The sequence below is a fragment of the Chelonia mydas genome, chromosome 7 (assembly GCF_015237465.2).
Source record: "Chelonia mydas isolate rCheMyd1 chromosome 7, rCheMyd1.pri.v2, whole genome shotgun sequence".
NCBI lineage: Eukaryota > Metazoa > Chordata > Testudines > Cheloniidae > Chelonia > Chelonia mydas.
In genome coordinates, this window is record NC_057853.1 from 91,436,630 (window position 1) to 91,448,941 (window position 12,312).

The following is a 12,312-nucleotide window of genomic DNA, read 5'->3' on the forward strand; positions in this document are numbered from 1 at the left end:
AAGCAGGAGCTAGCTGCCTCCCTACTGGAGGGGAAGGATCACTAGCCTGCCAGTGAAGGCAATCACCAGGAAATAAGTACCATCTCCCTGGCTAATGAAGATTGTGGAGGAGACTTAGGAGCACCTGGCCTAAGAGAGAATTCGATAACTGGAGCACAGAGTTCTTGTTGGGTTCCAACCCTGCCAAATTTACAGCTGCCCCACCCAGAATTAACCTGGGACCACATCAGGATACCACCCAAGGTGCACAAGGAGGCACTGCTTGAGACAAGCCATCACAGCAACTTGGATTATATGGGCTGTGCCCCAAACTGAAGGAACAGCGGTAGGAAGGAGCACAGGACAGTGGCCGTAGACTCCCCGCAGGGAGATCCATAATTCAGGGGTTGACTCACACAGGCCCTGGACTAGGACCTGCTGGAGTGGGAGGGACCAGGTTCCACTATCCCAAAGACTCAGGCACCTTGAACAGGGAAGCAAGGGGCAGGAAGTCACGCATTCCAACCAATAGGCCACCCGGCCCTCCCAGGCCCTTGTTACAATACAGTACCTACATAAAATCAATAATGTATTTTTCAGTTAAATGTACTAATACATACACATTTAAAATTTTTAGGACCTTAATTTTAATCACCACAGTATGTTTTAAACATGGATGACAGAATGTTTCACATATTATATATAAACATTTTGACAAAAGACCTTTTTTTACTTTCAGTAACAAACAAGTTTCTAGTTCATTTGACAAAGACTGAAATGTATCTTGAGCGTATATCCAAAATTGTTACAATGTTTTAAGAGATCTTTAACTCATATCTCATTATCTGCTACTCTATTACATGCGAATATTTGTCAACATACAGTACTGTAAATACAGTGCCATACAATATATCCTTCCCTATCAATTTTTATACAGCATAACCTAAAACAATCCCTAAAAACAACCTATAAGGTAACTCCCTGTTGAACTAGATAAAGCACGCAAAATGAATGTTTCACTAAACAAACGAAGGTACTACTCCATAATGATTAACTACTCCCTTCAATCTTTGCCCTGTATAATGCTATTTTGATCAATACCTGCAGTTACCAAGATTTAGATAGCTAAACAAATATACAGAACAAAATGTTTAAACTTAAATGTATTTTTTGTAACTGCAAACTAGTAACTAGATGATTCTAGGTTTTCCATAGTCAGATGTATATAACATTGGTAACTACTTTTCAATAAACTTTCAAATAAACGTATATAATTTCTCTGTTTTTGTGAACATTTTCTAGTCCTATTTATAGCACTGCTACTGTTGTACTATCATTACACTTACACTCTACAGCTCTTCCTCTTATCCCTTTCCAATCCATTCACTAATCACTGCTTTCGCTTCCTTCTTTTGCACTCAGCTTCATGCCTTCTTCCATGAGACCGCTTAGCTTATATCTAGTGCCTCCTTTCTGTTTCTATCTCATTATATCTTCTCCAAGTTCCTTCTCAAAACACACTTCTTCAAGGAAGGTTTATAAGCACTCTTCTTTTATTATAATAATAAATGAAACTCTCAAGACTTGTGCATAGTGACCTAAACTGCAAGTTCTTATTGCTGACACATCCCTAGCCCTCTTCCACTCACAGTTTACCACCTATTCCTAATCCCCCCATCCATTTTAGGGCTTTAATTTATAATCCGATTTGCATGAGCAGACAACTGTACTCATGCATAGTCTCATTAACTTTAATGGGATTCTACGCAGGCTCAAGGATCCAATCACACTGATCAGATTGCAGAAGTGAGGCCTTCAATTGTAAACTCTTCTGAGCAGGAACTGTACCATTATTTGTCTGTAAAGAGAAGAAGGATGATCTTCTGATTAAGGAATTGGATTGGGACCCAAAAGATCTTGATTCTGTTCCCAGTTCTGTCACAGACTCTGTGTGATTCTGGGCAAGTAACAATTTCTATTGCTTCAAAACCCCAGTTGAGAAAACACACTTCCCTTTCTTATAGGGTACACTAATGTATCTGAGGTGTTCAGATACAACAGAGATGAGGGAATAGAAAACCACTATTTAATGAACCACATATGCTTATAGTATAGTACTGTGTAAAATAATAATGACAACAAAAATTATTAGATATAGTATAGACTTGTCTAAAGTAATGAGTCCATTCAATTGATAAAAAGGAGCTCTTGCCAAATATTTAGATATTACAGTACAAAGAAACCTGTCTTGACAACTATGGCATAAACTTTAATTATTCGGATGGTGACAGGAACATTTCTAAAGAGAAACAAATATTGACATTTCTTTTGTTATATGGAATATTTCAGTTTACAGGCATTTTTACTTTCTCACCAAACTGACACAGCTACCCACTCTTCACAGACTGAATTGTACAGGAAAGCTTCTGCAAGCATACAGTACTTTTGCCTATCTACGCCAGTTCCACATAGGGGAATATACATTATTGTACACAGTGCAGCATTCTATAATATGAAGATTTTCTGTACTTAATATATTTGTATAAAAGTTCAAAACAACAAAATTTTCCTTTATTACCTTTAAGCATCGTTCTTCCAGTTGACCCTCCAAAGATGTTTAGAAGACCACTTCTTGCTCCCAGTGATGTAGTTGCTTCTAGTAGAGCACCAGTGATAAAGTTAGAGAGTGACGTTCTTTGTAAAGTGGCACGGTACTCAGAGCAAGCACTTTCTACACATGGTTTTACAAAAGAGACATTTTTGCATCTGCAATCTGCATCTAGTGTTGGAAGCTCTCTCAAAGGATGGAGACAATATTCAAAAGTATCTTCCGTTGCTTCTTCCTCCTTCACTGCATTGTAGATCTGTGAAAAATATAAAAGCATGAAGTGTTACTTCAATTTGCTGAGGACAATAAATTGAACCTTCCAAAAAAACATCAGCATGACTTCTTGTAAAAGTTCAACGGGCTCAAAGAGTAAACACTCTAGCAGCTAGAACATTGTATTTATGTATTAAACTGTAAAATACTAAGAATCCAAACCTTATTTGCAAAGATTTTGAGTGCGGATTTTAAACTAGCTATTTAAATAAGGCTGTTTTCTAACAGGATGCTTAAAAACTACTACTTTAGTGTGTCCCAATTCCAAACAGGCTTTACTGATCATCATATTACTAAAATATGCCATGAAGAGAAACTGAGGCAACATTTAAATTAAAGATTATTTATGACACTATTATAAGACTAGACATTTTTTGACTAATGAATAATGTCCTATTGATTTCAATGGCAGTAAAAACAGTTTCATTAAGAGATTTTTTTGGTTTAGGGTTTTTTTTTTTTAATCCATAAGAACAATCTTTCAAAATGTTCTGGTATTATGCTCATTACCTACATCCAGCATATGCCTAGGTTCTCTGCCTAATATTGGTTTAGTTCTCTTTTTCCAATACTCATGCTCAGACACTAATTAAGTTCATTCTATGGCTTAGCTACCAAGTAATTTTTGTTTACTTTAAAAGAGCCTAATGATCAAAGCAAAAAGCTTCCAGAAATCTTTTTCATGTAATATACAAGGAAACACTTGATATTTCACAGTCTTATATAGCTAAACTGCCGATTAATGTTAATACTCTGTTTTCAAGATTTACTTTTTGAAATTAAATAATGTGAATTAGCAAACCAAAAGTTAATGTAGCAAAAGGTTAGCTAAATAGTTACCAGTATGGATACCAAGATAAGTTGCAAAGGCCTGTCCCGAAACCAGACAGCAGTGCAAGCAATTTACACCTTTGGAGTTAAATCATTATTCTCACTTCACTCAATAAATCTACTCTACCTGAAATAATTACTTCTGAATTTAACATTTAAGTAGTTTTAAAACCGACAAGTTAATCTTACGAATGCTGCAGATTAAGGAAGGGGTTTTACTAGGTGAGAGACTGACTGCATTTGCTTTGCTTTTTAAAATTATTTTATTAGCTCTTGGGTTTCCTTTCTCTCCACCCTCACAGCAAGGTTCACTGCTACAGTATTTCCGGACATGGCGACATGAAAGGAAAGAGAACACATTATAAAGAAAGGGGAAATCTAGATACAGAGCAGCAGAAGATAGGCTACTCAGGATGAACTGTGAGGGAAAGTATCAACAAAATCTACAAACACAAACAATTGTCAAAAATACGGCATCCAAGGTTGTACTAATGTTACTAGAATATTTTTTATAAACGCAGTGGATTTTGCCTCATACACTATGTATGACAACAAGACAAAGTCTGCTGCACTCTGAAATCTGAAACTGAAGTGCCTCTGAAGGGAGATTTTCAAAGTTAGAGATGACAGTTATGCACCTAACTTTAATGAAAGTCCATGGGAGGAGTAAGCACTTATCTATCATTGTACCATGAACAAATCTTCCTCCTACAAATGACTCGATCTCCATAATACTCTTCGCCCTAATTGAATAGATGAGAGAGACCTGAGCCCAGACCACCTTGTAAAGGTGCATAGTACTGTCATATCTGGACTCAGACCATTAGTTCAGTCCTTCAATAACTTTGTACTGTGATTCCATGAGATCTTGCTAGCTAATCAGTATAATGATGGTTCATTGCTTAGACACGAGACTACCAAAAAAAACCTAGGTGGTAGAGAGTGGTGCTAGTGATTCAGGCACTTTTCTTTAATCAATTCCCTAGAGATACCATCTTCCGAATAAGATGTAAAACTAAGACTTTGTTCCATTAAAGATCCCTTTTACATTCAACCTGGTAGTGTTAGCTACAGTGTTGTGGCCAAAGTCCAACTTATGTATGTATTTCTATTTACTACAAAATTTCCCATCCAGGGCAAACGTACAATCTTTATAAAAAGCAATATAAAATAGGGTCCAAGGTCCCAAAAATAAGGACTCTCCCAAACCACCACAGCTCAGACTATAAAGTTATACCAACCAATTATTCATCACCCCTTCTAAAATGTATAAAACAGATGAGCCTTGCAGCACAACCTGAAGATTAACAAATCCAGACTCTGGAACACCAACAGAAGCAAATTCCACAGTCAAGGATCCCTCACTGAAAACACACTACATTCAGTCCTATCACAATTAAACAGGGCAATGTTAGTTCAGTCAAGTTGTCCTTGTTCTCCAACACCAGCTTTCATTTTGATCAGACTGGAGGCAGTCTTCTCAGTTCAAGGACCTCATCCCTGGATCTTCCTCGCCAAAGTCCTCTAACTATCTGCAAGTTTTGGTGTAAGGATATCAGTTCATGCTTGTCCACTTTGCCTTTCTTATTCACAAGCACTTCCTATTTAGAGTTGTTTTTTTTTAAATTCATTGACTATGTTATTGACAAAATGGCTGCTTCTCTCACATATATTGGGCTGAATTCTATTTGTTCTTTTAACTTTCATATATATAATTAATTATAATGATATACAAATATACATTCATAAAGCACTTCGGAATTTTCAAGTGAAAGGTGCTATAGACATGCACAGTAATGTGATGGTAGCACAAATAGTGCTACTTGCTTAACAGTTTTTTCTAGATGATCTTTGGAAATGGTTTGCTTTTGGTCAACTGCCCTTCCCCTGCCCCTCAGTTGTGTGTTTTACTCCCAAAGCATCCTCACACATATTTAAAATTGTAATTTAACTTGAAATTACAAAAAATTCTATCTATAAATGTGTGCATTAGGCTTCAATTTTCTTTACTGGCAGACCCCACTCCATTTGCCCTTTCTATATTATACCAATGGGAGATAAACAGCAACCATTAGTGGTTTACTTTCATATCATTTATATCACCATAAGCAATATGAACACAGTTTTACTACAGTACAACTAGACTCAACCTATAGTTAAAGGCATGGTTGTAACATGCTTAAAACTCTAAACGTAATTTGAACAGATGCATAAAAAGATATAAATTAATGTGGTGATATTTTTGATACCTTGTACCAATTCTGCAGTTTTCATTCAGGCAAAACACTCATTGAAAGCAACTGATGTTTTGTTTGAACTAGTGCTGCAGAATTTGGCCCCCAAGTAATATACTGGAATTCATTTTGAGCCATAATATTTGGGACTCAAATATAATGCAATGTTTTTTAAAATAAATATTTTAAACTTAAATTTAGTATGTGTTTATTACCAATACAACAACTTTGGGGAAACAAATTTCAATTTTATTTAGTCTATAATGTGTAATTTACTATTATGATAATTGATAATTTAATATCATATTTAGTAATGCAATTCAATTACTCCCGGACAGAAAACTCTCAGACTTGTTAATATAGAATATAAACCACATAAACAATCTCCATGGATTTAAACTTTTCCAAGGTGAGTCACTTCTGAAGCTCTTAATTTTATTAGAAATACAGCATCTGTGACTCATAACCCAATGTTGAGACAACCTGACTGACCTCTAAGGGCTCTTTCTAAAATTAGAAAACAATGAATGAGATCTTTAGGCATTTGATGTCAACAGGATGAATCAAACTTAGCTTATTACTAGATAACAAATATAGATTTCTTAACTCCAGTGAGAATGTAATGGTATACTGAAATAAAGGCATGAGACCTTGTCATTTTTCCATAATTAATATTATTTTTCATCTGGTTTCTTAACTTTTTCTAACATTCTACGTAAAACATTAAGGTTTTAATTGTGGCACTTTTTTTTTTTTTTTAAGACTACAACTGTTTTATGAGTTCTGCACAATCATAGACTCATAGAAGATTAGAGTTAGAAGGAAGTCATCTAGTCCCAGCCCCTGCTCCAAGCAGGGGATTGGACTATATAGGCATGAACTTAGTTACTTAGTTCAAGGAAAGCAAGAATGAACTCTGAGCAAGAACACAGTCCTAATTTTGACCAAGGAAGAAAAGGTGCTCTCAGAGGAGGTACTTCCTCCAGTAAACAACTTCAGGGAAAAACTGGGTGATTGTATGCCACACATTTCAGAATGGTATAGCAAGAAATGCTGAACACAGGGCCCATGGAGACATCTCTCTCTCCATGCTGTTCAGGAGAAAAGGGAGTTCCTCCCCCATGGTATTCTACACCACACCATATTGGCCTATATATATTACTTTTTAAAAACTTTATTAAAAGAATGTTAAGGTTGCAAAGTCAAGCTCACAAAAGTTAGGAAATGCCAGAATTAATGTAGCCCATGCCATCTCAATCCAGCCCCCTTATATATATATGCGCATTACAATACAGTCTATAATTACATGATCACATACTATTTTATCCACAGGACCCCTGCCTCATTTAGCGCACAGGATGGAGTGTACTCACTGAATGGTTACTGTAGATATGTAATTATTTCAATCCTCATCATTTGATGTTGGCCCCATGCATTATTTACTGCATACCCTCCAAGCCCTGCACTGAAAACAGAACCATTACTTTCCTTAAGGGTTTTGTCTATAGTGATCTCATATATCTTAGTTCTTTAAAAATATTAATGAATTTATCTTCAAACATCCCTGTGAGGTGAAATAGTGGTATTATCCTCATTTTACACCTGGGGAACTGAGACACAGACTGAACCTAAACTTTTCAAAACTATCAACAACTTTTGAATACCCAATTTAAGAAACCAAGAGTTTTCGGAGTACATAGCATTTTATAGCACTTTATATGTTTATTGCTCAGCTCTTATTATCCTCAGTTGTTGCTGTGAGTGCTTAGAGCTTCTAGAAAGCACAATCCAGGTGTCTCAGGTTGGGTACACAGAAAATGAGGGACACACTGTGGCCAGCTGTGAAAATGTTGGATTATATGTCTGACGTTGCACTCCATATGGAAATATGCTTATTAATATGATGTAACTGGAATATGCTTTATGCAAAAGGTCTCTTGTAAGGCATTACAAAGCTTATAATCTACTGAGGGCGTTCATCCTATTTGTATGCATGTATCATTCTTGTATCTGAAACTAGAAATATGAAGTATAACTCATTAATGGTGGTTTAAAATCTTGATGACTCCCATTGACTAGGACATTGGTTGTAGATGGTTTATTTACCTGCTAGCCTTCCTGTGTACGTGTGGGCCAGCCTGTGGGTAATGAAGAATGAGGTCTCACAGGACATGTGACCATGTCACATGATACTGGAATCCATCTTAAATCTGGTACTTTTCTATTTAGAAGGAGGAGTGGGAACCCAGGGAGACAAAAGATTCTCGCCTTGTGCCAAAGTTATAAAAGGGGGTGGAAGAGAACAAAGAGGGCCAGTCATGAGACAGCCCCTGCTTAACACCTAAGATGTCTGCTGGAAAGAACAAGAACTGAACCAGGGGAAAAGATTGAGCCCAGACTAGGAAGGAGTCTAGCCTGTGAAAGAACCTTACTGGAACATCTCTGAGGGTGAGATTTTACCTGTAATCAATTTCTTAATGTATTAGGCTTACACTTGTGTGTTTTTGCTTTATTTTGCTCGGTGACTTACTTTATTTTGTCTGTTATTACTTAAAACCACTTAAATCTTACTTTTAATACTTAATAAAATCACTTTTGTTTATTAATGAACCCAGAGTAAGTGATTAATACCTGGGGGAGCAAACAGCTGTGCATCTCTCTCTATCAGTGTTACAGAGGGTGGAATATTTATGAGTTTACCCTATATAAGCTTTATACAGAGTAAAACGGATTTATTTGGGTTTGGATCCCATTGGGAGCTGGGTTTCTGGGTGTTGGAGATAGGTGACCTGCTGAGCAGTTTTTGGTTGAAAGTCTGCAGCTTTGGGGGTGTGGACCAGACCTGGGTCTGTGTTGCAGCAGGCTAGAGTATCTGGCTCAACAAGGCAGAGTTCTGGAGTCCCAAGCTGGCAGGAAAAATGGGCTCAGAGGTAACTTCAGCACATCAGGTGACAGTCCCAAGGGGATCTCTTTGACCAAACCCATCACAATGTGGTTTGACCAAAATCATAAAGAAATCCTGTGGCGGAAGTAGGCATAGAATCCTATTTTCCAGGGTGAAATTCAACTGCCTAAACCATGAAATAACCCTTTCTTTTCCTGCAGTTCCCTGCCTCACTCACCACATACTTTCTGGCTTCTGTAACAAATGAAGCAGGGGTCCTAAAGACAAGGCCTCTTCACTACCCAACCCTGATTTATCCTCAAAGCAGGTCCAGCCTGTGCACTGAGTAAGACAGGGATCCTGTGGAAAAAACAGTGTAATCATATAAGTAAAGTCTGCCCATAATTCATACGCACAAGGAGGCCAAATAAAGATTGCACAAGGTACCTTAATTCTGGTGTTTCCTAACTTTTGAGTGTTTGACTTTGCAACCTTGATATTTATTTAATGTAATCTTTTAAAAAATGATATTTCCCAAATTTTTTAAAAAAATTAAAAATTGAAAAGAAAAAATTCACCATATTGAACGATACTGCTCCCCCCCCCCCACGGGTCATCATCAGCCCTCATATCTGAAGATCCCCAATACAGTCCTCTACCACTTGAGCGAAGAGTAGATGGTAACAGAAGATGAGTTATTTTCTCTGTGCACTTGCCCCTAAAAAAGGATGGAGAGACAAGCTCTGGAAGTGGGTTTCACAGTTATTTTCTAGATAGCCAAGGAATGTTGAGACTCAGGAAAAACGAAGAGTTCTGTAGGAGAGTGTGCTCTCTTAGATTCATGCACTTTTTTCCCCAGCATGGACAAAACAACATATTTTCTCTTTGTTCTCAGAAAGAGCTAAACTGTTTTAGCTAAAACATTAAAAGAACAAAACAAATAACTTGAGGCTCATACCCAAAATGTAAAATTTCAGGCCAAGTGTTAAGTTTGCCAAAGTTATAAGCAACCAAAACTATGATCTTACAAAGGAGAGCACATACAACTTTAACTATAGGTGTCACTAACTGCAATGCCTATAATAATATGCTCAATTCTCAATGGTATAGGTGCTGCACAGGTAATTACTTTGTGAATATACACCATAAGTTCACAGATAGATTTTAAATGTGACCATGTCTAATATTGTCTATTTTAATTGATGGTTTAAGCAAAGAGTGTTATTAGCATTTACTAATTATACATTATATAACCTTTACTTTCAGAGCAAACATATCAGTAGATATTGAAACCTCTCCAAAGCATAGGCAGTCACTCTCAAGACTCGATTCTGAAGATATAACATGTTCTTCTCTCAGTGAATCAGGAACCATTCAGATATAACATGTGTATATAGCATTTAAAATTAAGAGAAATTAATAGTAAAAATTCTCGATCCTACACTAGGTCTAGGATTTTGTTATGATTAGTTAATTACATTCAGAAAGGGATAAAATCAGAAAGGCTAAGGCATGAAATTAGTTACACTTAGCAAGGGACATAAAAGGTAACAAGAAGAGGTTCTATAAATAAATTAGGAGCAAGAGAAAATGGAAAGAAACTGCAGATCCACTACATAGCAGTGAAGGAGAACTAATAACAGATGATGTCAAGAAGGCGGAGGTGTTTAATAGCTATTTTGCTTCTGTCTTCACTAAAAAGGATAATGGTGACAAGATAGCTAACACAATTAACACTAGCAACAAGAGGGAAGGAACTCAAGCTAAAATAGGGGAAGAACAGGTTAAAAATATTCAGATAAGTTAAATGTACTCAAGTTGGCAGGGCCTGATGAAACTGACCCTAGGGTACTTGAGAAACTAGCTTGAAGTAATTTTGGAACTGTTAGCATTTATCTTCGAGAACTCACAGAGAACAGGTGTGGTCCCAGAAGACTAGAGAAGGTAAACATAGTGACAATCTTTAAAAGGAAGAACAAAGAGGACCTGGTGAATTATATACCAGTCAGCCTAACTTCAATACCTGGAAAGTTACCTGGAACAAATTATTAAACAATCAATTTCTAAGCACTTAGAGCAGTGATTTTCAACCTATTTACCATTGTGGGACGTATATGCAGCTCCCCGTGTGTTACAGCTGCATCCACACAATATATATGCTATCTGTATGGCTCGGAGGATGTCACATGGGCTGCAGCTGCATGCTGATCGGGCTGCAAGTGGCCTGCGGGCTGAGAACCACTGACCTAGATGATAATAGGGTTTATTAGCCAGCATGGATTTGTCAAGAAGAAATCGTGCCAAACTAACCTAATTTCCTTCTTTGACATAGTTACTAGCCTAAAGGAGGGGGGGAAACTGTAGATACGATATATCTTGATTTTAGTAAGGCTTTTACTTAGTAAGTCCCACAACACATTATCACAAGCAAACTAGGGTAACGTGGTCTAGACAAAACTATTATAAAGTGGGTACATAACTGATTGAAAGAACATTTAAAAGTAATGGTTTGCTGTCAAACTAGGACATATCTAGTTGGGTCACACAGTGGTCTGTCTTGGGTCCAGTCCTGGTCAATATTTTCATTAATGACTTGGATAACTGAGTGGAGAATATGCTTACAAAATTTGTAGATGACACAAAGTTGAGTGGGGTTGCAAGCACTTTGTAGGTCCAGATTAGAATTCAAAATGACTAACAAATTGAAGAATTGGTCTGAAATTAACAAGATGAAATTCAGATATGACACATGCAAAGTACTTCACTTAGGAAGGAAAAAATCGAATGCACAAATACAGAACTGGGAATAACTCGCTAGGCAATAATAATGCTGAAAAGGATCTGGCAGCTATAGTGGATCACAAATTTAACAAAAGTCAAAAATGTGATGCAAAACTGCAAAAAAGGCTAATATAATTCCAAGGTGTATTAACAGGGGAGTTGTATGTAACACCCGGGAGGTAATTGTTCTGCTCTGCTTGGCACTGGTGAGGCCTCAGTTGGAGTACTGCATCCAGTTTTGGGCTCCACGCTTTAAAAAAGAAATGACACATTGGAGAAAGTCCAGAGGACAGCTACAAAAATTATAAAAGAAAACATGTCCTATGAAGAAAGACAAAAAACCCTGAACATTTTTTGTCTTTAGAAAACAAGACTGAAGTCATAACAGTCTCCAAATATGTTAAGGGCTGTTATAAAGAGGATTGTGATTGATTGTTCTCCTTGCCACTGAAGGTAGGGAAGTAGTAATAGGCATAATCTGCGGCAAGGGAGATTTCGACTTTTTTCCCATGATATCTAATTTAATTATAAGGATAGTTAAGCACTGGAATAGTCTTCCAGTCTTAAGAACAGGTTGGACAAACATCTGTTAGGGACAGTCTAGGTGTAGTTGGCCTGCCTTAGCACAGGGGGCTGGACTAGATGACCTCTCAAAATCCCTTCCAGCCCTACATTTCTATAATATTATGATTAATTCTGCATACATGTCACATCCAGCAACT

The 12,312-nt window shown here is 37.0% G+C and overlaps 1 protein-coding gene across 2 annotated transcripts in view; it reads right to left on the reverse strand.

Moving 5' to 3' along the window:
• The window catches only part of PLCE1 (phospholipase C epsilon 1), a 329,298-nt gene that overhangs the window by 174,624 nt on the left and 142,362 nt on the right, over nucleotides 1-12,312 (reverse strand). For both annotated transcript variants that reach the window (XM_043550715.1, XM_027821849.3), the window contains exon 3: nucleotides 2,558-2,843. In XM_043550715.1, coding sequence (XP_043406650.1) covers nucleotides 2,558-2,843 — 286 coding nt within the window. The remainder of the gene's footprint in view (nucleotides 1-2,557; nucleotides 2,844-12,312) is intronic.